The sequence below is a fragment of the Vicia villosa genome, linkage group LG1, assembly GCF_029867415.1.
Source record: "Vicia villosa cultivar HV-30 ecotype Madison, WI linkage group LG1, Vvil1.0, whole genome shotgun sequence".
Taxonomy (NCBI): domain Eukaryota; kingdom Viridiplantae; phylum Streptophyta; class Magnoliopsida; order Fabales; family Fabaceae; genus Vicia; species Vicia villosa.
Window position 1 is genome coordinate 69,100,375 of NC_081180.1, and position 26,231 is coordinate 69,126,605.

At 39.4% G+C, this 26,231-nt stretch overlaps 1 protein-coding gene across 1 annotated transcript; it reads left to right on the plus strand.

Moving 5' to 3' along the window:
• Positions 1–23,187: 23,187 nt before the first annotated feature.
• On the plus strand, positions 23,188–25,203 carry LOC131644839 (uncharacterized). The gene is made up of 3 exons (XM_058915446.1): positions 23,188–24,432; positions 24,523–24,845; positions 25,083–25,203. Exons 1-3 carry the CDS (start codon positions 23,188–23,190, stop codon positions 25,201–25,203), a joined length of 1,689 nt encoding a protein of 562 aa, XP_058771429.1.
• The last annotated feature ends 1,028 nt before the right edge of the window (positions 25,204–26,231 follow it).

The following is a 26,231-nucleotide window of genomic DNA, read 5'->3' on the forward strand; positions in this document are numbered from 1 at the left end:
TTTAATTTTTAGAAAATCTATTGACCTAAGAATTCCAACAATATATTCCCTCGAATGTGCTGATAACAAGGGGTCCCCTTGTGGAGACTACTCCTTTTTACCCTTTTCTTGAGTAATGAATCTTTATTTCCCATCAAAAAAAAAAACAAGGGGAAAAGTTTCCCCCAGTTTTTTTCTTCAATAAGCAATGGAATTAAAGGGAGCAAAAGGGATACTCCACCCCAATACAAAGAAAGTTACTCAACAAAACACAAAAGAGGTTGAGTATTCCAACCATAAAAATTACAACAAGGCAATTTCTTATAAAAAGAGATTAACCAACTCCAAGAGACCATAACTATCTCCGACATGCACTTTATGAAACTAAAGGACTCACTTCTAAAAACAATTGCATTACGCTTTAACCATAAAGTCCAAATCGTTGCTATCCAAACCACCGCCATTATGACTCTTTTAGATGGACACTTAATCTTGGAACAATTGTAGAAGAAGTCCATGAAATCTTCCAAAGACAAAAAATCCCCACCTCCAAGCCACATGAAGACTCTACGCCAAATTCCGATAGACACTTCACAATTAGAGAAGAGATGCACAATGTTTTCCTCCTCCTTCGAACATAAAACACACAAAGAATCTCCCCCTTCATTCAAAATTCCACGGCTCACTAAGTTATCTTTTGTTGCAATTCTATTGTGGATAAAACGCCAACAAAAAAATTGAATTCTAGATGGCACTTTTAAATTCCAAAGATGAATGAGGGCCCTAACCTTCTCTTCGACCAACGGCGGACCCGAAAGCTTTCCTTTGAAAAAGTCGTAACAAGATTTAACCGTGAAAACTCCTTCCGAATTAAGCCTCCAACTGAATGAATCATCTTCATCCTTCTTTAAACTGTAGTTATCCAATTCGGTACGAAACGCTTGCATAGCATTTACTAGAACAGCGACGGCCGGGTCAGAATCTGTCAAAAACGGATAAACCTGTTGCTGCGTGACAGAGGGAGCAGCACTAGCAGAACCGATGGCAGCAGCATCCGGCTGCAGAACCGTGCCCTCCCTGTGCAGAACCGGAACAGCACCCTCTGCTGTGAACAGGGATCTAAAATTCCAGTTCCAGCACCCCTCCAAGAATGTGCCAGCAGCAGATACCTGTAGCAAATGATTAGCGGCCAATGAAAACAGAGAAGGAAAGATTTTCATTAAAGATTGCTTCCCCGTCCAATCCGCATACCACAACGGAGTAGAGTCCCCGCTACCCACTTTGACTCGGATGACACTAGAGAAATTATCCACAAGAAGATTTTCATAGTTATCCGACAATATGAGATCTCTCCACCATATTGAATCCTTGTTGTCCACCACCGAGACATCTCCTACCAAAACCTTAAGCTTCACATTTCCGTACCGCTCTTCTAAAAGATCTCGCCAAACCGCATCTTTATCCGTAAGAATATGCCATTTCCATTTGCTAAGTAAGGCCACATTTAATATTTCCATATTTTTGACACCCAAACCTCCCTCTTCTCGACTTTTGCAAACCATGTCCCAATTTATCCAATTAACGGAACGCTTTAATTCACCTCCTCCCCAAAGAAATTTACGTTGAATAGAGCACACCTCATTTAAGATCTTTTTAGGAGCCTTGTAAAAAGAAAGAGTATAAATCGGTAAAGCATTGATGACCAAATTGATGAGAACCACCCTCCCCGCCATACTAAGATTCATACCTTTCCAAGACGATAATCTCTTCTTAAAAGTCACTAAGAAGTCCTTCCACATAGAAAGTTTCCTAGGATCATCACCAACCCTCACTCCTAGAAACTTAAAAGGTAAGGACCCTACTTTACAAGAAAGAAAGCAAGTCGGGGCTTCCATAAACAATTTCCCACATTAATTCCAAACAAATTACTCTTGTGAAAATTAATTCGAAGACCGGACATCATCTCAAAGCCTCTAAAAATAGCTTTTAATCTCCACAAGATTGCCAAATCGCACTCCGCAAAAATCAAAGTATCATCCGCGAATTGTAACAAATCCACCTCCTTATTCTCATTAATTTTAAAGCCACGAAACTCTTCCAAAACCTTGCTTCTATACATCAATGCCGTGAGAACTTCCATCACAAGAACAAACACAAATGGGGACAAAGGATCCCCTTGACGGAGACCTTTCTCCACAACAAAATCTTTTGTCGCACTTCCATTAACAAGCACCGAAAGCGAATTTGTAAAGATGCTACTATCCATCCACTTCAACCATCTCTTTCCAAACCCCATACGTTTGAAAACATATCTAGCGAAGTTCCAACTCACTCTATCATAGGCTTTCAAAACCATACAACTCCTCCGATTCCTTTTAGCTAAATCAAGAACCTCATTGGCTATAAGAACTCCGTCCGAGATATTTCTACCCGGAATGAACGCCGTTTGATTCTTCGAAACAAGTTTACCCACCACACGTCTAAGTCTAGCCGACAACAACTTAGCTACAATTTTGTACAAGCTTCCTACCAAGCAAATGGAGCGAAACTCCTTCAAAGATTGATGATTCTTTACTTTTGGAATAAGGGTGATAAAAGAAGAGGTGCAAGCTTTGGTTAAAACACCTTTATCATGGAAGTCCTTACAACACTTTAAGACATCCTCCTTCACCACCCTCCAATTCAACTTAAAAAAATCCAAAGAATACCCATCCGGACCGGGGCTTTTGTTACCGTCACAAGTGTAACACCCCGTAATTTCATGAATTAATTTAATCAAGTTAAATTAATTATTCAGAAATTATTTAATTATTTAATAATTAAATTTTGGATTTTTGGAAGAATTATGGGAATTATTGTTATTGGGCCATGACGTAGTTAGTAAAAAGGGAGGTGCCAATGGAGAGGCCTTACTAACTAATTATCCTATTTTTATAAAATAGTGAAATGATGAAAATAAAGAAAATTGGAAAAAGAGAAGGTGAGAAGTCTGAAGAACAGAGAAGTACGTGAAAGAGGGAAGAGCCAAAGGAGAGGAAGACCTTCGAAGATTCGACTCTGGGGTAAGGGGGGATTCTTCGGGTTAGTAATCCTTATGTGATTGTAGGTAGTAGGATTGATTATGATTGTTGTTCATTTCAATCGTACGTGTCGGGTTTGGGAATTTTGTTAGGTTTTGATGAACTTGTATGAATTGACAAGATTGTGATAATACTCATGATATATGATGTTAATACATGTCTATAACTTGTTTGAAATGTGTAATTGTGTGAAAAATTGATGATGATTGTGTGTATGTTCGTATGTACCTGAAATTGGGGAAATGGGATAGGGTAAATGCTGTTAAAATGGTGAATTTGGCTGTGCAGGTACGTAGGAACCGGTTCCCATGTGGGACGAACCGGTTCCCCCTTATAAAAACAGAGAGGTATGAATTCTGGGTTGCTGGGAACCGGTTCCCATGTAGGGACAACCCGGGTTTTGCAGCATTTTTTCTAAAAATGTTTTATCTTTAAAAACCCATAACTTTTGATCCGAGTATCCGATTTATGTGTCGTTTTGGGCGTTGCGAAGCTAATTAGATGCTTTATTTGATAAAGTGATAAAATGGGCAGTGGCCGACTTTATTTTTAAAACTCGATTTAAATTGTTGATGAATGGAAATATGGTGTATGTATATGTGCTTATATATATATATATATATGACTATTGTTGCATGTATTTATGTTGGTGATGGGATTATGATATCCAATGAGTGATGTTGTTATATGACATGTCGTAAATAATACATGTTTTTGTGATTATACTGTTGGGTGATTTTGGCAACTTATTACATTGTGTGTAATGATGATAGATGTAACGATGCATGATTGTGATGAGGATGGCTGATTTGTGAATATTAATATGTTGTTAATATTAATATGTTGATTTGTGATGAATGTGTGTGAATGATTGAATGATGCTTGGACATGTACATACTTGTTGTGATGATGTTGGTTAGATGAAATGAAGCGATGTTAAGCATCGGATTGGTGATGATATAAGTATGTGTCATGTGTGCATTATTCATAAATCATTTGCATTGGAAGGCTAATTCCCATTGTGTGGAGATTAGCGGGAAGTCATCGTGTGCCCATGTGGGGTGTGAGCGATGAGGCAGTAGTCGTGTGCCCATGTGGGGTGTGAGCGACTAGAGGGCAGTATCAAAGAGAGAAGTCCTGTGAATGTGATTCACGAATTTTGGTACCACATGCATAGTGTCAGTTGAATCATATGCATTGGTTATAACATGATTGGATGAAATCCAGTGTTATGCCTTGGTGTGTTTACATGATTGATGTGTTAAGGAATTGTTGTTAATATAATTTAATTATTTGATGAAATGAAGAGTTGTGGGCCGATGGCCAATATTGTTGGATTGATGCTTGCTTGCTGTAATAATTCCGATTATATGTATGGTTGAGTGGATGATAATTGCTATGACATTTTATTGCTTCTGACTGCATAATGTTTATTAATTCGAATGAAACTCACCATTACTTTAATGATTACAGATTAAGGAGTAGCGGCATCAGAATGGGTGAGGATAGCTCATAGGCTAGTCCGTAGTCGTGTCGTGTCATGCTCTGATTGTAACACTGGGAAACGCTAGTTTAGAGACGAATTATCTTGTTGGTTTTGTTGTTTTATAATTGTAGTGTAGTAACTTGCATAGATGATGAATATGCAATGTCATGAGTTGTGATCCGCTGTGTTGAACATGAATTGTGTTTTATATTAAATGGTTTCCTGTGTGGCATGACAATTGACTAAGATATTTTATATTAAAGAAATTGTGATACCCTTGTATTTCATGTTTACTCTGAATTTTTATTATATTTTCCGCGGGGGTTTAGAAGGGTGTTACAACAGTGGTATCAGAGCATAGTCGGTCCTTGTGACCAGAGTCTTGTTGTTAATTTCCTTTCGGTACGCGACATGTGTGTGAAACACTGTTGGTACTCAGTGTGTTCTAACTGTTTGTCTGCAGAAGTGGGATTGAAACTAGTGGGGGAGAAGCTATGCTCCTCGGATATGTCTTAGATGCAAGATGTTAGAGTGATGCGCAGAGCAGCAGTACAAGAGTGTGGAGTTATTGTTTTCTGAAGTGAAGGTGACATGGGCTGAAGAATGTAGTCGTTATTTCAGTTGGAGTGTCTCGGAGTAGATGATGGTTATTTCTGGGAAATGGAATTTCGAAGCTGTGATGCTCCAAGTGCTACGGATGGACTGTAATGTTGTTGTGTGAGTAGCCCTATGTGAAAGGTCGCTGTTGAAGCGGTGATTCAAGGAAGTATTGTCGTAGACCTTGTCGCAGGATTACTAGTAAGTAATTGAGATGATGGTAGAGGTTATCGATGTTGTTGAAAACATTTTGAAGAGCGAGTAATGCGAAGAGACGAGTACGATCTCAAGGATAAGAAGGTTGATGATGGCGTACATGAATTTGGTTTCGTGATGTTGTAGAAATCGAACTTCGACGATGAAATGTGTTGTTTAAGTTATAAGAAGTTTGGAAGTGAAGAGATATGATGAGGGGCTGTCTGGGATTTGATCGAGTTGAAGAGAATGAGTTTTGGAGTGAAATTTTTGTAAGCAAAACGCAGGAAAACTGCTGAATCGTTATGAAATTTTGAAAATTCATAACTAGAGTTTTGGACATCCGATTCGAGTTCCGTTTGGAGCGTCGGAAAGCTAACGAGATGAAATTTATTATAAAATGGTTGCAGCAGCTGTAACATATTTATTGGTGTCAGGATGATGTTAGAAAGAGGTGAAGTTACGGTTATGCTGCTCTTAGAACTAGACTGTTCGTTGGTGCTGCATGGGATGTCAGTGTCAGAGTTGAACGGAATAAAGGAATAATTAAAGACTTGTTGATAAGAAATTATAGGAATTAAATGTTCCAATTGAGGAGTTTGGAGATATCGTATAGAATGTCGCAGCATGGTGTCGGTGTTGCAAATTTGGATAACGATTGGAAACGTTCGTATCTTGAGCTCTGAGTGTCGGATTAATGTGTCGTTTGAACCCACGAAGAGGAGAGATTATGTTCTACCTTATGGAAGAGTTATAAATACCATAGAGTGGCCCTATGAAGAGATATTATGATGTCGGTTAAAGAAGCATGAACCAGTGTTGAAATAGGGATGCTTACTACCGCGATTGTCTGAAATGAGGTTGGATAGAATGTGACGTGGATGAATAAGTTGATAAAGATGATTTAAGCACCGATGGATTTGAGTGATGAGTGAATTAGTAGAAAAGGTGAAATGGACTTGGGACTGTTTGTAGTATATGGTGATGCGTCACTGACAGGTTTGAGTGGTGTGTTGGTGCTAAGTCGGCATGTAGTGGCTTATGCGTCGAGACAACTCAAGTGCATGAAAGGAATTATCAGACTCATGATTTAGAGTTAGAAGCTATAGTTTTATTTTGAAGTTGCAGTGACATTATTTGTATGGTTCGAGATTGCCTCTAAAAAGGTCGATGCTGATGGTGAAGGGTTGGATTTAATTGAACGATTCAGAGAATTAAGTTTGGTATGTGAAGGTGCTCCAACTAATGTTGGATTGAGTATGCTGAGACTGACTAAGGGTATTATCGACGAGATCAGAGAAAGTCAGAAAGCCGATGTTGAGTTGATCGATAAGTCGACTTTGAATTACCAAGGTAAAGACGGTGAATTCAGAATTGACGAGGATGATGTAATGAAGTTTGGAGATCGCGTTTGTGTTCCCGATGTTACCGATTTGAGAAAGGATATTCTAGAAGAAGGACACCGTAGAGAATTATTAACTATGACGCTGTTAACGAGTTGAGTGTAAACTCAGGAAGGACACTATTATGTAGTAACAACGGTTTATGCTTAAATATGATTGTCGACTATCTATTGACAAATTGAGGACTTGATCACCCTTAATCTCTTGTTGATAGTAGACGGACTCATATAGATGGTTGAGATTGTTGTTACCGTAATGGTATAAGATGTGATGAATGCCAGGCTGTGAGAATAACCACTCACCATTTTGTGGAAGCTTATGAAGAAGTGAATATGAAAGAGTGCAAAGTATTGGACGGTGACCTAAGACGGGTAATTGTAGTCGCACAGTGAAAGTATGATGTAGAGTGGTGTTATGAGTGTGACTCGTGAGCAGTGAGGAATTAATATGTCGGAATCCTACAATAGATATGTGTTGATCTATATGTTGAATTTGGAATCTCGTGGACGTAAGGATGTCGTGCCAAAGGATTAGAACCCTTTTGAATAATTGCCGAGATGATGAGTATGTTATTATGGTTGTACGTAGTTAACGAGTATATATTCGGAGAAGTTAAGACGAAGAGTTGATACTACATGATGCGATAATAATCTTGTGTTGTTGGAAGGTGTTATGTAGATTTCTAAATATGAGGAGGGATTATACTCTATGAAGGACGAAGTTGATTTGATTCTTAGTGAAGAGTGGGACTCAGTTAAGCTATTTTGTAAGCAGTGGTAGATTGAGGCTGATGAGCTGTGTAATTATAACTGCTTGCGTGTACTCGTTCCGATGGTGGGAATGTTTTAATAGATGTAGTAACTCGGGAAATTGTTTGAGTAAGTATAAGTATTACTTTATCGCTCAGATGGAAGGATGTGTTTAAGGTTGGTACATAGATAGATGGGATCCATTGCTACAGTGCGGATCAGTTGTGATCATACCGTGGATTGTGTAAATTGTATTAGTCAGTTACTGAGCATATTGTATGGGTCGCATCTCGACGTTTCACTGTCATTAACCTTTGGAGATATAGCAAGTGGTATACCTTGGGATGGTCAAATGTGACAGATAAAATATTGAGTGCATGAGACATGCGTATGTCAGATGAAATTTTGAGACTCGACTAAGAAGGTGTTAACGGAGAACGGAAGAGTCAGATGAGGGACTCTTATCTGGGACTTTTCATTTGAAGTATGTTTTCGAGGACGAAAACTATTTTAGTGGGGGAGAGTTGTAACACCCCGTAATTTCATGAATTAATTTAATCAAGTTAAATTAATTATTCAGAAATTATTTAATTATTTAATAATTAAATTTTGGATTTTTGGAAGAATTATGGGAATTATTGTTATTGGGCCATGACGTAGTTAGTAAAAAGGGAGGTGCCAATGGAGAGGCCTTACTAACTAATTATCCTATTTTTATAAAATAGTGAAATGATGAAAATAAAGAAAATTGGAAAAAGAGAAGGTGAGAAGTCTGAAGAACAGAGAAGTACGTGAAAGAGGGAAGAGCCAAAGGAGAGGAAGACCTTCGAAGATTCGACTTTGAGGTAAGGGGGGATTCTTCGGGTTAGTAATCCTTATGTGATTGTAGGTAGTAGGATTGATTAGGATTGTTGTTCATTTCAATCGTACGTGTCGGGTTTGGGAATTTTGTTAGGTTTTGATGAACTTGTATGAATTGACAAGATTGTGATAATACTCATGATATATGATGTTAATACATGTCTATAACTTGTTTGAAATGTGTAATTGTGTGAAAAATTGATGATGATTGTGTGTATGTTCGTATGTACCTGAAATTGGGGAAATGGGATAGGGTAAATGCTGTTAAAATGGTGAATTTGGCTGTGCAGGTACGTAGGAACCGGTTCCAATGTGGGACGAACCGGTTCCCCCTTATAAAAACAGAGAGGTATGAATTCTGGGTTGCTGGGAACCGGTTCCCATGTAGGGACAACCCGAGTTCTGCAGCATTTTTTCTAAAAATGTTTTATCTTTAAAAACCCATAACTTTTGATCCGAGTATCCGATTTATGTGCCGTTTTGGGGGTTGCGAAGCTAATTAGATGCTTTATTTGATAAAGTGATAAAATGGGCAGTGGCCGAATTTATTTTTAAAACTCGATTTAAATTGTTGATGAATGGAAATATGGTGTATGTATATGTGCTTATATATATATATATATATATGACTATTGGTGCATGTATTTATGTTGGTGATGGGATTATGATATCTAATGAGTGATGTTGTTATATGACATGTCGTAAATAATACATGTTTTTGTGATTATACTGTTGGGTGATTTTGGCAACTTATTACATTGTGTGTAATGATGATAGATGTAACGATGCATGATTGTGATGAGGATGGCTGATTTGTGAATATTAATATGTTGTTAATATTAATATGTTGATTTGTGATGAATGTGTGTGAATGATTGAATGATGCTTGGACATGTACATACTTATTGTGATGATGTTGGTGAGATGAAATGAAGCGATGTTAAGCATCGGATTGGTGATGATATAAGTATGTGTCATGTGTGCATTATTCATAAATCATTTGCATTGGAAGGCTAATTCCCATTGTGCGGAGATTAGCGGGAAGTCATCGTGTGCCCATGTGGGGTGTGAGCGATGAGGCAGTAGTCGTGTGCCCATGTGGGGTGTGAGCGACTAGAGGGCAGTATCAAAGAGAGAAGTCCTGTGAATGTGATTCACGAATTTTGGTACCACATGCACAGTGTCAGTTGAATCATATGCATTGGTTATAACATGATTGGATGAAATCCAGTGTTATGCCTTGGTGTGTTTACATGATTGATGTGTTAAGGAATTGTTGTTAATATAATTTAATTATTTGATGAAATGAAGAGTTGTGGGCCGATGGCCAATATTGTTGGATTGATGCTTGCTTGCTGTAATAATTCCGATTATATGTATGGTTGAGTGGATGATAATTGCTATGACATTTTATTGCTTATGACTGCATAATGTTTATTAATTCGAATGAAACTCACCCTTACTTTAATGATTACAGATTAAGGAGTAGCGGCATCAGAATGGGTGAGGATAGCTCATAGGCTAGTCCGTAGTCGTGTCGTGTCATGCTCTGATTGTAACACTGGGAAACGCTAGTTTAGAGACGAATTATCTTGTTGGTTTTGTTGTTTTATAATTGTAGTGTAGTAACTTGCATAGATGATGAATATGCAATGTCATGAGTTGTGATCCGTTGTGTTGAACATGAATTGTGTTTTATATTAAATGGTTTCCTGTGTGGCATGACAATTGACTAAGATATTTTATATTAAAGAAATTGTGATACCCTTGTATTTCATGTTTACTCTGAAATTTTATTATATTTTCCGCGGGGGTTTAGAAGGGTGTTACAACAAGACCAAACGACTTCCTTGATTTCTTCTTCCAAAAAATCTCTCTCCAACCATATCACATCACTCTCGGTCAAACAATTAAGAGGGAGACCCTCCGGGACCGGCCTACATAAATCTTCTTCCTTGTAAAAATTGTGAAAGTAATTAACAATTTCTTCTTTGACCTTTTCCACACCTTCTACCCTCCCTTGTTCTCCTTCAATGGAGGTGATACCATTACGTCTTTGCCTTTCCTTTAGGGAATTATGAAAGAATCTTGTATTCCTATCTCCCTCTTTCAACCAAAGATTACGGGATTTTAGCCTAAGCATGCTCTCTTTAATTTCCATATTGTTCCGAAGATCTCGGTAAGCCATCCTTCTATCGAGCACAACTTCATCTATATGACCTCCTAAACAATCCTCTAACTCTTTATCCTTCATATTAATTTCATCCCTTTCCTCCTCCATCTTTAGATTAATCCAACCAAAAACCTCCTTGTTCCACCCTTTAAGCTTCTCCTTGAAACTTTTCAATTTCTCATAGAGCACAAAGTCACCCCTACCTTTAGCAAGCATCTTCTTCCATTCAAACTCCACAAACTCCTTAAAACCATCATGTTTAAACCACGCATTAATAAACCTAAAAGGTTTAGGCCCCCAATCAAGTTTTCCTTTTCCTAACCGGATAGGAGCATGATCCGAGAAGTCTCTTTTCTCTATCCTTTGGTCACAAACCTCCCACACCTCAATGAGCTTTTTGGAAAGAAGGAATCTATCAATTCTACTAAAAGCTTTGCCATTGTCCTTGAACCAAGTAAACTTCCCTCCAACACAATTTAAATTGATTAGCTCCATATTGTCCACAAAATTCCTAAATTCCTCCATACCTTTTGAGAGGCGCGACGTCCCCTCCCCTCTACGTTCTTCCTTACTCAAAACTTCATTAAAATATCCAACGACACACCATTCCTCTCCCCCTATACTAGATTTCTTCGATAAAATGGAACTCCAAGTAATACTCCTCTCCACTCTATTACACGCCGCATACACATTAATAAGGTTATAGGCCACACCTTCCCAATTTATATTAATACCTACAAAACGTTTTCCCACAAAACTATAATTTAGAGATAAAGAACATCTCCTCCACAAGATCACCATACCCCCCGCCGCTCCAACCGAATTGCTCGCAGTCCACTCAACATCAGAAGAACCCCAGAATTCTCGGGCTAAAGCATCAGTGAAAACCGGAATTTTTGTTTCTTGAAGAAAACAGACATCTATGCTATTTGAATTAATAATAAAACTAACTCTCTTCCTTTTAGAAGACAAACCTCCTCCCCTTATATTGTAAGATAAAAGATTCATGGACCAGAATAGTTATTCACCTTCCTCCCACTAACACCATCCTTGTCCCTCAGCTCCATAGCATCAATTAACTTCACAGTCTCCGAATCCTTCTTTGTACTGACTACCCCCAAACTTGCAATAGAGTTCCAGACCCTTCTCCCAATTTCTGAATTACCTATTAATCGACTATTGCACCGGTTAATCTCCGAGTCGGCAAGCGAAATAGGAAAGTACTCACCGAATGAAATGGGATCTTCTCTCGAGGATGACGAACCTCCGATCAACGCCTCCTTGGACAGCGACTTCCTTGGTGCGATGCAAGCGAAGTACGAAGACTCCACTCTATCTCCCAGGTCTGCAACTTTCTTCAGCTTAATCTGCTTCTTCTTTTTCTACATAGGAGGAAGACTTTTGGGACCCAAAACAAGCTCTTGGCACGCCTTGTCAAAAGGTCCAATACCACCAGACAAGCCCATTAGAGAATCCGGCCCAATGGCCCCAGCAGAAAAAACCGGTTCAATAACAAAAGGTGGCCCCACAGGTGGCCCCACTTTGGTAATAGGGTTAACGTTTGAATCTCCCACTCTGCTACAGTCTTCACTAGACAAAGCCCTCATTGATAGGCTTTGACTTTTCCCCCTCGGAATACGAGCTAACATGTTTAACAGAAACGTTAAAACCTCCCTTTTTCTTTGCAGCCCCCGAAAACTTGCCTTTTAATGGAAGATGATTGTAATCTCCTAGGAAATCTGCTTCATCAAAAGAATGACCACCCTTCGACCCATCACATCGAACTGACGGCACCTTTTCCTCCTCCTCCGTTTGCGCCTCCCCTGCAGATGCCTCAGAACAGGCTCCGTCCGCCGAATGAGAAAACACCTCAGAGTCTGACTGCTCTCCTAGTCTCACATAAATCTTCTTTGCCTCAGACATGGACGTTGAATCTTCAAAGATGTTGATGATGAATACCGTATCATCTATCACTAGCTTAATCGTATCCTCCACTCTATTGAAAATAGAAGTTTTAATACAAATGTTGGCCACATCCAATCTAGCCTTCAAAGCTCTTCCTTCTTCACATTTAATGAATCTGCCATAAGGACCTGCTATAAGTTTGAAGAAGCTTTCCCCCCAAACATGACAAGGGATGCCCCTAATATTTAGCCAAGCCATTCTCTCTTTATCCATATCTGATGGAACCCATAGTTTATTTCACATTAATAATTTGTTGCAAATGAACCAAATTTTTTTTATTGAAGAGTGATGGTTCGTTGATGGTTTCACAATGATAATATTTTTTTTCATGTGAGAAATGAATGTGATTTCTAACATTTTTAGTTTTATATTTTAAGAATTTATTATTTATTTTAAAAAATTATTTATTTTATTTAGGCTTAAATGCACTTTTAGTCCCCCTATTTTGGTGTTTTTAACTTTTTAGTCCCCAAACTAAAAAAGCCAAGTTTCAGTCCCCCATTTTCATTTTTGGTGAATATTTGAAGGTCCCCCATCACTTAAGTGCAATTTTAATGACATGGCAAGTAATATTTGTGTTAGAACAAGATTTGTTCTGATCAATTATCTTAGTTTTGATGATAACAATAATATGAATTTTGCTTAAGATAATATGGTACTCTAATCCAATGCAATTTCCTTTTCAGGAAATATATAAAGAGTACGCATAATTCAGCGCTCAGAAGCTTTGTCTCAAGGGTTCAGCATGCAACATCAGAACATGGTCTGGCAAGACATCAGAAGATGGTCGAAGCAGAATCAGAACATGGGTCTATGGAAGCATCAGAAGAACAAGAGATCAGAAGCACTGAAGTTCTGATGGTATCACGCTCAGAAGCACTTCAAGGTCAGAAGATCAGAAGATGCTTTGCACCAAGCTGTTTGACTCTGATGATATTCAAATGTTGTATTCACAAACATCAGATCAGAAGGAAGTACAAGTGGCAAGCTACGCTGACTGACAAAAGGAACGTTAAAAGCTACTAAAGGCTACGTCAGTAGACACAGCGTGAACAAGGCTCGAGGTAGTTGACAAAAGCGTATAAACATTAAATGCGATGCTGTACGGAACACGCAAAGCATTAAATGCGTTCAACGGTCATCTTCTCCAACGCCTATAAATATGAAGTTCTGATGAGAAGCAAGGTTAACGACTCTGAACGAAAACAACTCAAATTAACTTGCTGAAACTCTGTTCAAATCAAAACTCAGAATCTTCATCTTCATCAAAGCTCACTACATTGCTGTTGTAATATTTTAGTGAGGTTAAGCTTAAACGATTAAGAGAAATATCACAGTTTGTGATTATAGCTTTTAAGAAGCAATTGTAATACTCTTAGAATTGATTACATTAAGTTGTAAGGAACTAGAGTGATCGTGTGGATCAGAATACTCTAGGAAGTCTTAGAAGTTTTCTAAGCAGGTTGTAACTAGAGTGATCGTGTGGATCAGTAGACTCTAGAAAAGTCTTAGAGGGTGTCTAAGCAGTTGTTCCTGGAGTGATCAGTGTGTGATCAGAAGACTCTGGAAGACTTAGTTGCTGACTAAGTGGAAAACCATTGCAATCCGTGCGATTAGTGGATTAAATCCTCAGTTGAGGTAAATCATCTCTGCGGGGGTGGACTGGAGTAGTTTAGTTAACAAAGAACCAGGATAAAAATAACTGTGCAATTTATTTTTATCTGTCAAGTTTTTAAAGCCACACTTATTCAAACCCCCCCTTTCTAAGTGTTTTTCTATCCTTCAATTGGTATCAGAGCGCCGGTTCTAAGGTGCAAGCACTTAACCGTGTTTAGAAAAGATTCAGGAAGAGAAAAACGCTTCAGTAAAAGATGGTTGATGAAAGTGAAAAGTCTACACCTACACCTGCATCCACATCTGGCTCTGCTGAGCAATACAACGGTAACAATGGTTATACTAGACCGCCGGTATTTGATGGTGAAAACTTTGAATACTGGAAAGATAAACTGGAAAGTTACTTTCTTGGTCTAGATGGTGATCTATGGGATCTTCTGATGGATGGTTACAAACATCCAGTAAATGCCAGAGGCGTAAAGCTGACAAGGCAAGAAATGAATGATGATCAGAAGAAGCTCTTCAGGAATCATCATAAATGCAGAACTGTTTTGCTGAATGCTATCTCTCATGCTGAGTATGAGAAGATATCTAACAGGGAAACGGCCTATGACATATATGAGTCCTTGAAAATGACTCATGAAGGAAATGCTCAAGTCAAGGAGACTAAAGCTCTAGCTTTAATCCAGAAGTATGAAGCCTTCAAGATGGAGGATGATGAAGACATTGAGAAGATGTTTTCAAGATTTCAAACTCTTACTGCTGGATTGAGAGTTCTTGACAAGGGATACACCAAGGCTGATCACGTAAAGAAGATCATCAGAAGCTTACCCAGAAGATGGGGTCCTATGGTGACTGCATTCAAGATTGCAAAGAATCTGAATGAAGTTTCTCTGGAAGAGCTTATCAGTGCCTTGAGGAGTCATGAAATAGAGCTGGACGCAAATGAGCCTCAAAAGAAAGGTAAGTCTATTGCATTAAAATCAAATATCAAGAAATGCACTAACGCTTTTCAGGCTAGAGAAGAAGATCCTTAAGAATCAGAATCTGAAGAAGAAGATGAATTGTCCTTGATCTCCAGAAGGCTAAATCAACTTTGGAAGAGAAAGCAAAGGAAGTTCAGAGGCTTCAGAAGTTCAAAGAAATTTGAACGTGGAGAATCTTCTGATGACAGGAGATTTGAAAGAAGAAGGTCATGTGCTATGAATGCAATGAGCCTGGACACTTCAAGAATGAATGTCCAAATCTTCAGAAGGAAAATCCCAAGAAGAAGTTTCATAAGAAGAAAGGTCTTATGGCAACGTGGGATGAGTCAGAAGATGATTCAGACTCTGAAGATGAGCAAGCTAACTGTGCACTGATGGCGACAGAAGATGACGGATCAGAATCTACATCAGAATCAGATTCTGAAGAGGTATTTTCTGAACTTACTAGAGATGAGTTAGTTTCCGGTCTAACTGAACTTCTGGAATTCAAGTCTCAGATTAGTCTCAAATACAAAAAGCTGAAAAAGCTATTTGAATTTGAAACAAAGAAGCTTGAGTTGGAGAATTCTGAATTAAAAGAAAAACTTTTAAAATTATCCAATAATGTTGGATCTCCTTCTGATTCAGAAAAATCCACTCCCAGTCTAAACCATATTCTGAAAGAATATGATTTAAGTTTCAGGAAGTTCTTATCTAGAAGTATTGGCAGAAGTCAGCTAGCTTCTATGATATATGCTGTGTCTGGAAACAAAAGAGTAGGCATTGGTTTTGAGGGTGAAACCCCATACAAACTTGAACCTGTTGATGAAATGAAATTCACATACAAGCCATTGTATGATCAGTTCAAGTATGGCCACTCCCATGATATTAGGCACACTTCACATGCTCAAAGTTTTCACATTACACACACCAAAAGGCATGTGACACAACCTAGGAAATATCATGAAACTCACATTAAGAATTATCATGTTGTTCCTTCTATTGCTTACAATGTTAAACCCAAGTTCAATCAGAACTTGAGAAAATCTAACAAGAAAGGACCCAAGAGAATGTGGGTACCTAAGGATAAGATTATTCCTATTGCAGATATCCTTGGCTGCAAAAAGGACAAAGCACAACATGTCATGGTACCTGGACTCTGGATGCTCGCGACACATGACAGGAAGAAGGTCTATGTTCCAAGACCTGGTGCTTAAGTCTGGAGGAGTAGTCAAGTTTGGAGGAGATCAGAAGGGCAAGATAATTGGCTCTGGAACTATAAAGTCTGGTAACTCTCCTTCTATCTCTAATGTACTTCTTGTAGAAGGATTAACATATAACCTCTTATCTATCAGTCAATTGAGTGACAATGGTTATGATATAATCTTTAATCAAGAGTCTTGCAAGGCTGTAAATCAGAAGGATGGCTCAATCCTATTTACAGGCAAGAGGAAGAACAACATTTATAAGACAGATCTGCAAGATCTTATGAGTCAGAAGGTGACTTGTCTTATGTCTGTTTCTGAAGAGCAGTGGGTCTGGCACAGAAGATTAGGTCATGCTAGTTTGAGAAAGATTTCTCAGATTAACAAACTGAATCTTGTCAGAGGACTCCCTAATCTGAAATTCAAATCAGATGCTCTTTGTGAAGCATGTCAGAAGGGCAAGTTCTCCAAACCTGCATTCAAGTCCAAGAATGTTGTTTCTACCTCAAGGCCATTAGAACTCTTGCACATTGATCTGTTTGGCCCAGTCAAAACAGCATCTGTCAGAGGAAAGAAATATGGATTAGTCATCGTAGATGATTATAGCCGCTGGACATGGGTAAAATTCTTGAAACACAAGGATGAGTCTCATTCAGTGTTCTTTGATTTCTGCATTCAGATTCAATCTGAAAAAGAGTGTAAAATCATAAAGGTGAGAAGTGATCATGGTGGTGAATTTGAGAACAGATTCTTTGAAGAATTCTTCAAAGAAAATGGTATTGCCCATGATTTCTCTTGTCCTAGAACTCCACAGCAAAATGGAGTTGTAGAACGAAAGAATAGGACTCTGCAAGAAATGGCCAGAACCATGATCAATGAAACCAATATGGCTAAGCATTTCTGGGCAGAAGCAATAAACACTGCATGCTATATTCAGAATAGAATCTCTATCAGACCTACTCTAAATAAGACTCCTTATGAATTGTGGAAGAATAGAAAGCCCAACATTTCTTATTTCCATCCTTTTGGATGTGTATGCTTTATTCTGAACACTAAAGATCATCTTGGTAAGTTTGATTCCAAAGCACAAAAATGTTTCCTTCTTGGATATTCTGAACGCTCAAAAGGCTACAGAGTATACAATACTGAAACATTGGTTGTAGAAGAATCAATCAATATCAGGTTTGATGATAAGCTTGGTTCTGAAAAACCAAAGCAGTTTGATAATTTTGCAGATTGTGATATTGACATATCAGAAGTTGTTGAGCCAAGAAGCAACGCATCAGAAGCAGAGCTTCTCAGAAGCAAAGAATCGGAAGATCAAGTAACAGCTTCTCTGGAGAATATAAACATTTCTGAAGAACCACCTGTCAGAAGATCATCCAGACTCATCTCTGATCATTCAGAAGATGTCATTCTTGGAAAGAAGGATGATCCAATCAAAACAAGAGCATTCCTTAAGAACAATGCAGACTGTCAATTAGGTCTTGTATCTTTGATCGAGCCAACTTCTGTTGATCATGCTCTAGAAGATCCAGACTGGATAATTGCTATGCAAGAAGAACTGAATCAGTTTACAAGGAATGATGTTTGGGATCTTGTTCCTAGACCAGATGGATTCAATATAATCGGTACTAAGTGGGTCTTCGGAAACAAGCTCAGTGAGAAGGGTGAAGTGGTAAGAAACAAAGCCAGACTGGTGGCTCAGGGTTATAGTCAGCAAGAAGGGATTGACTATGTCATACCCCAAATTTGTCCTACCCTTTAAATTTTAACTGGCTTAGACTTCTCATCTCATGTACATACTCCATTAGGGCATCAACATAACATCATGCATCATTAATCAATAACCTGGCACTGGGATTAAGGATTTTGAAAGCCTAGGGCGTCATATTGAGATTGAGGCTTGTATTGAAATTAAAGTCTAATTCTTCGGATGTTTCCAACAGCGAAGTGTGAAATCAGGGTTTAAGGGTTTGTTTCCCTATGGGTGACCAAAGGAATTGTGGTTTGATTCTAAGATCATTGAACCATGGTGCAAGAAGATTGCATTGTACTTGGAGCATTATTTGTGCTAATAATATGTGAGTTTGGTTTGAATTGATGAATTGAATAAAAAAGGGGTGTCGTTGAAGATGCGAGTTGATTGGAATTTGTTCGTTATACGTGAGGCGGATTTAATTGGTAATCTAGGTGAAACGAAGTTCTCAAGCTTTTGCATGAGATTTCTTGGTGCTTAAGGTTACAAGATTTGAGTTCATCATAATGCGCTTGCAAGTATTCACCATTAAATCAAGTTCCACTCATTTCATGAGTCTTTGGTTGGCAAAAGAGATTGAAGTTCTAATGGAAAGCTCATCCACGATTCAAGGACTATTCGAGCGTTCATGGTTCAAGCGCTATTCAAGTGTATTCATGTTCAGAATCTCTATCAAAATCAAAATCCAAGTTCTATGGCATCACAAGTGAAGCTACAAACAAGAACAAAATAAATTCAATCCAAAAGAAAACTACAAAGCTTCCATTTCCACTCATTACAAAAGAAAATTACAAGAGTCCAAATTCAGGTTATGATGTCCATACAAAAATCCAAATCCATTACAAAATGTTCAAGGCTTCTACATAATTCATCAAGAGAAAATCCTTTACAAAATTCAAAAAAACCAATTTCAAAACACAAATTCATTACATCATTCGATTCGACCGATATCCACATCATCCAAATTACATCCCAATTCAACATTCAGTGATGTTCCAAAATGAATTGAATTTCTAATCACAGAGCCATGACAGAAAAGTACAACAACACAAGTCAGTTCAGGTCAGGCACATGAAATGGATCATGGAACCAATTTCATTCCAAATGCCTCACAACCTGTAGAAAAGTAAGCATGCAGTGGGGGATTCATGACAGCTTCAGCATGCACCATGGCTGCTAAACAAAAAGGACAAGCTGAAACATTCCGCAACACTCCCTGCGACCCACATACAAACTCATAAACAAAAAGGCACCGTTAAAAAGGAGCTAAGGCATACGTTTCCAAATCTGTTGCAACAATTCGAAAAAGAAGCCAATATCTATTTGAGCTGAAATAACCTGCATCAGTCTAGAAATAATCATCCCTGCATCACGGCAGATTCCAAAACCAATCGAGCCTATATCCTACACGAAACTTAATTCAGAATTCATACCCCATATTGACAGTCATACAAATCCATACCTGATTTCAAAGTCAAAATCACAGAAGGAAATACATACATTCTTCAAAAATCCCAGTCCGATTATAAAGCCACTAAACCAAACCTGCGGGAACAATAAACCGGCTCATGATTAAGCCTGCGAGAAGACAAACTGCAGCTCACAATTTTAACGAAAATGCATCGGTTCAGAAAGTAAAGTAAACCCAAGTGATTGAACCATACCGAGCTAAAACCAAGTCAGAAACAGCCCCGTACACGCATTGATCCATCTCTTCCTCATGCTTCTAACGCCCAAGCTTCAACCTCTCTGCTCCCCACGTTCCGTCAAGCCTGAAGCATCATAGCAAACCGGACCTGCAACATACATTCAGAATGTCATGAAATTAATCCATAAAATAACCCTGCAGTCACAATTACCAAACAGAAAAAAAAACCATTGCATTCGCGAAAAGATCACAAACAAGTTCAATTACTCACTTGAAACAAAATCAGACACTCACCAATTCCGACCCACACTCCATTTGTTGCAGCCCTGCATATTAGACTTGCAGCCGTGTCTACAAATCAAAGAAAACCAAAACAGAGTCATAACTCTAAACCTGCATACATAGAAACAATACGAGTCCCACATCCGAGAAATCAAAAAAGCTGCAAACATGTTAGTCCCACATTCAAAAATCAGAAAAAAGGCATTGCAAGTCCAAGCAAAGTCCCACATCTGAAAATCCTTAATGATTGCCCAATCATTGCCCTATAAAACCATCCACCCACCCATAAGCTGACACCTAAGCACTATCACCATCATTGTCTCGCTTGCAGACTTTGAAGGAAAGATCGTGAAACCACAGTTCAAACATTCTCACCCCCACACCTCTCACGTACGCGCACAGTGAGGAAGCCATTGAAGCTCACTATCAGAGCTTCAAGAGGCTTGTGCTTGGCCCCTTCTCTCATCACTCAGCAGTTTCACTCACTCTCGGCAGTCTCTCAGGATCTCTCTCCGCAACACGCAATCAACAACACTCGCACAAAATTCAAAGTAAAAAGAGAAGAGGAAGAGGAAAGCGAAACGGAGAAGAAAGAACCGAGAAATTAAGAGTTCACCTGAAGATTGCTCGCCGTCAATTGCGTACGAGATCGGATCATCTTTGGTTTTCTCAACTCAAGATCTCCCTCTGCACTTCAGGTAAGATCTTCCACAACTCATACTCCGCATTCACGATTCATTAGCATGCTCGTCTCTTCTGAGTCGGTGATTATGAATAGAGGCTAGGTTCAAGCAATCTTTTCTAGTTATTTGAGTTAGGATTGGTGGAGGTAAGGTGACGGCGGCGCTCGCGGCGGAGCCCTCGCCGGAAATCGCGTATGAGAGAGAGATGAGAGTCTGAGACTCGTAACTTAACCCTAGTCCCAATTTTATTTCGCCTCCCTCACTTCTTATTTCCTCCATTGTATCACTTGTTTCTTTTTCTGAATGCTGATAACATGTTAACTGAACAATAAAATCTGAAACAAAACTAACACTCGGGCCAGCGCTACTCACACCTCCCATACGGCCCGTTATGCCTTTTTCTGGCAAATAGAAGCTAACAAAGAACTTTCCTGGGCCTGCCTCAATGGGCCTGCGCCCAGCTGCTAGTTACACCCTGTTAACCTGTTTGCACCCCCTGATGCCTTTATTTTTTAATTGACTCAATTTAGATTTTACTTAGTTTTTTCACATTTTTTCTTGTAAATAAAAGTGCTAATATTTCTTGTTAACTTTGAGACTTTTAATACTAATTTTTGACATAAAAGAATAATCATTAAAAATATTAGTTTAGGCTATTTGTTTTAGTCTTTTACTTGACTTGTAATTCAATTTCTCTCATAAAAATCAACATAAAAATAATAGTACTTTTAATTCGCTTTTGTACTATGTTTTGACTTGTTCTTTTTTTCATGCCATTTTCAATATGCTACTTACCGCTTTATTTTTCATGCTTCTTTTAAATCCTAACCTTAGGTAGAAACCATGATAATAATAAGTAGAATTCCCCATTCATATTAGGCTAGTTCTTTTTCTTTTCAACCCTAAAACATCTAAAAATACTTGAATAAACTCCCATAAAAAATACCAAGAAAACGCATAAAAAATGACTAATAAATACTTTGACTAATAAAAAGGGAATGATAGCTTGTAACTTCTCTTGCTTAAGGGATGTTCGAGTGCTTGGAGCTCCCTTGCTTAAGGGTTCCATTCAGGCGTGAGTTCCCAATCTTTAAAAAACACAAACCAAAGAGTAACTCGAGTTTCCCTTGCTTAAGGGATTTCCTCGAAACACTCAAACTCTTTCTCTCTCCTCTCGCTTTCTTAAGGGCACCGTTATTTCCGCTCCATTGCATCCTAGGTCGATCCCTTATGCAAGAGCGCGAACGTTAACTCCGCCCAACTAAAAAACACAAAAACAAACAAAACTATGGAGCCGAACTACGGCGCTCTGATTCCTGAAAAGGATACGTAGGCATCAAGTCGCGGGGCTTGAACGAGCACACTTGTAAATATTTCCTTCTTTTCCCCGTATTTCCTTTTGCATTCATTCTCATATAGACATAGACATAGTACACACCCTTTAGATAGAAACAAACATAGGTGGATACCATCGAGTACGATGGGCGCGAGGGGTGCTAGTACCTTCCCCTCGCGTAACCGACTCCCGTACCTTGATTCTCTGGTCGCAAGACCTTGTTCTTACCCTTTGTTAGGTTTTCTGATATTCCTTTCCCTTATGGGATAAATATATTGGTGGCGACTCTGTTCATTTTTCGCGAGCGTGCGACAGCTGGCGACTCTGCTGGGGATGTTGCTAGACCTGTTGCTGGTCCATCCTTAGTGAGTCGATCCTAGCCTGCGTTTGTTTGTTTATTTACTGGGTGTTTATTTGTTTTATGTCTATACCTTGTATATATGTTTGCATGTTTACTTTTCTGCTTGCATATCATGTTTATTTCTGTTTGCACATCATGCATATGGATTATATTCTGTGTTCCTTGGGGTCTTCTGTTCTGTTTTGCAGGTGAGGGGGTTTTTTGAGGTAAAAGGCCCACTACCCAGGCCAAGTGACACATAGGATTAGCGTGGATGCTCATGTTGGCTACCGTAGCGCTTGCTATGGATGAGTTCAATATGGGGTACCACAACTGGGCGAGGTTCTTTCATGGAACACTGTGTCTGGCACGCTTGTTGCCTCAAACACTTTGTACCCCATGGGAACTGTAGACCCTGGTGACCATTAGGGACCACCTGTCCGTGTCTAGAATCCATACCCGTGAGTTTGGGGAGGGACAGGATACTAGCCTTCATCATACCCGGATTTTCACATTGCAATCTGAAGCCGAAACTTTGAACTTGTCATACCCAGTGTTACTCAGATATTCAGAATTGCGAGAGGCACTCAGTCTCTCACCACATTGCACCATGACACATCATGTTACTGCATCCACCTCACTTCATTTGAGGAGAATTCTAAAGTCCACTTCAAAAATAAGAAGAAAAGAAAAAGAAAATGAAAAGAAAAAAGAGAATACTTTTACTTCACAAAAAAGAAAAGAAAAGAAAAATATGCAATTACGAATGGACTTTAGGATTCTCCCGATGAAATGCATTCCGCCATATCATTTAACATGCATGTTTATTTATTTTCAGGAACATTTGGCTTTGTCTCCGACCAACTCATGGCTCCCCCATTGAAGACTGGTAGTCGCAACATCTCTTACACATTTCTAAATCCGAATCTGGATTCTCTCGAGTGTTTGGTTAAGAGGATCACGCCGGATGAAACAACCAGGTTCCGTGAAAAGTATGGGTATATTCTGAGTCTCCTCAAGATGCCGTTCACCAAATATGAGCAAGAAGGAGTTCATACCTTGCTTCAGTTCTACAACCCTTCTCTCCGTTGCTTCACGTTCCCTGACTACCTTTTGATTCCCACATTGGAAGAATATTCTCTTTTCCTTGGTGTTCCGATCAAGAAGGGGGAAGTTCCGTACTATAGCACCATGGAGGCTCCCACTTCTATTGAAATCTCCAGGGCTCTTTATTTGAGCAAGTCAGTTGTTGATGCAAATCTCTCCGAGAAAGGAAGATGTCAGGGTTTTCATATGGAGTTCCTGGTCAAAAGAGGGTGTGATGCTGCTGAAGCGAAAGAATGGGACACTTTTAGGGCTATCCTGGCTCTAAGTATCTACGGTATCCTAATGTTTCCGAACGTGCCTGATTTTGTTGACATGAGTGCAATCCATTTGTTCATTCTACAGAATCCTGTTCCTACGCTCTTGGGGGATGTTTATCATTCAGTTCATCAAAAGAACCGTCAAAAGAAGGGATTGGTCAGATGTTTTGCTCCTTTGCTATACCGTTGGTTCAGATCACATTTGCCTGAACGTGGAGCTTTCGTCGATAGTAGGCACACCTCTAAATGGGCTGAAAGGATTATGGGACTTAGAGCCAAAGACATTGTATGGTATAACAGATCTTTGGAAGACAAGGAGGTTATCATGAGTTGTGGAAAGTTCAATAATGTGCCCCTCATGGGTATTAGAGGTGGGATCAATTATAATCCCGTCCTGGCTAGGAGAACTTATGGATATGCTTTCGTCAATCCTCCTGAGCAATCTGAGATAGCTGAGAACATTTTCTATCATGTGGTCACCGACAATGGGCAGATGGCAGAAGCTGTACAAGCCTGGAAGAACATTTGTTGGAGAGACAAGAAGCATTTTGGTCAAAGGGACTGTGCGACTTATGAAGACTATACTAAGTGGGTCGAAACTGTGGCTAATACCCAAGGGATGCCTTTCCCTATTAAGGATCCTTTGTACCCTCCTGTTGGCGCACAACCCAACATCGTCTCCATGCCTCGTTATAATGAGACTGTTGAGCAGAATCGGAAATTGACTGAACAGATGGAGACAATGCAGGTTAAGATGAATATTGATAGGCAAGAGAAGCTTTCTGCCCTTCATAAGTTGAAAATGAGAGAAATAGAGCTTGAAGAGTTGTATGCCAAGGGAAGCACTTCTCAAAAGAGGCCGAGAATGATTGTCGATCCCGAGTCCACTAAGATTCAAGAGAGGAAGATCAAAGAGCATTATGAGGATCAGTTGGCGGAATTGACAAAGAGGCTCCAAATCCAGACTGATATAGCCAAATCAGAGAAAGCCCGTCGAAAGAAAGCAGACAAGCTCTTGTTGGATCGCCAGAATACCATAGAGAAGTGTTATGAAGAGATCCGAAAGCTGAAAGGCCAGATAAGAGAAAAAGACCAAGAAAATGTCCAAGTTCAAGAGGAAGCTAGATATTGGGAGGTGAAGAATCGCAACATGGAAACAATGCATTTCAGAAAAGACCTGCTGATTCAAGAGATCATTAAGAGACCCACCCGTGCTGAGACCAAGAATCTCTTTGAAGAAATGAAGACTTGGAGCTATAAGAACATTGGAGATAGCCCACTTCGTCATTTGGACATGGGAGATCCTGCTTAGTATTGGTTTTTGTTATAGAATCACCACCAGTCTTGTTGGATGGGGTTCTTATTTCCATTTTCTGTATTGTTGGCTCATGAGAGCAGAATATTTTGTACTTCAAACGTGGTTGTGGAATTAATGGATTATGGTTGTTCATCTTGGTTGCGCTTCGTTATTTCTCATTATCTTGTGGCTTTGGTTCGAGACAAAGCCAAAAATTCTTGAAAATAATATAACATGCACACATGCACCCATGCACTCATATCATACTGCATTTTTCAGGTTTTTATCAGGTTCTAATTGGGGTCCCTTCCAATTCCAGATTTCTTTTCCAACGACGAAGCTGACTTTCTTACATCCTTACCGCACCAGGAGCAACGAGAGAATCATGGATCAATTTGAACAGAGTCAAGCTGCCCTCCGTAGGGATATGGATGTTATGGGGGAAAGAATGACCCAACTTATGGAGACTCTTCATGTCGTTGTCCAAGGGCAAGAAGAGCTCAGAAAGAGCGTTGCTGGGTTGATCAAAGACACTCCTACCAATTCTGCTGATGGGGGAGTAAAAACTAAGGAGATTCCTGTTGAGGGTATAGCAAAGGTAGTGGATGACCACCATGAGGTTATTGATCTTGAACATGATCTTACTGCTGAGTTGACCGAGACTGCTAAGATGTACCAAGCCCTCGAAGAACGCCTTAAGGCCGTTGAGGTTGCTAAAACTTCGAGTTTCGATACCGCTGCCCTGAGCTTGGTACCTGGAATTGTTATTCCACCGAAGTTCAAGGCGCTAGATTTTGATAAGTACAAGGGAGTTACTTGTCCAGAAACTCACATTCGTTCTTACTGTCGTAAGATGGCCGCTCACGCCGAGAACGAACCTCTGCTTATGCATTTCTTCCAGGACAGTCTCACAGGAGCTCCGTTGGAGTGGTATATGAAGCTTGAGAGGGCCAATGTCAGTACTTGGGGAGGACTTGTTGATGCCTTTCTGAAACAATACCACTACAATACTGCTATGGCTCCTAGCCGTGCCCAACTGCAAAATATGTCACAAAAGTCTGAAGAATCTTTCAAAGAATACGCCCAGAGGTGGCGTGAACTTGCTGCTCGAGTTCAACCTCCTCTTCTTGACCGAGAATTGATTGATCTGTTTATGGGTACTCTGAAAGGGCCGTACCTTCAACACATGGTTAGTAATACTTCTCCGTCCTTCTCAGATGTGGTTATCATTGGTGAACGGGTTGAGAACT

What these genes read in the sequence shown, in the direction of transcription:
- LOC131644839 (XM_058915446.1), top strand. Translation starts at nt 23,188, where the DNA reads ATGGCTCCCCCATTGAAGACTGGTAGTCGCAACATCTCTTACACATTT. An exon ending in AACAGATGGAGACAATGCAG is followed by an intron (nt 24,433 to 24,522) that starts GTTAAGATGAAT and finishes TTGTATGCCAAG; the next exon opens with GGAAGCACTTCTCAAAAGAG. An exon ending in AATCGCAACATGGAAACAAT is followed by an intron (nt 24,846 to 25,082) that starts GCATTTCAGAAA and finishes TCATGAGAGCAG; the next exon opens with AATATTTTGTACTTCAAACG.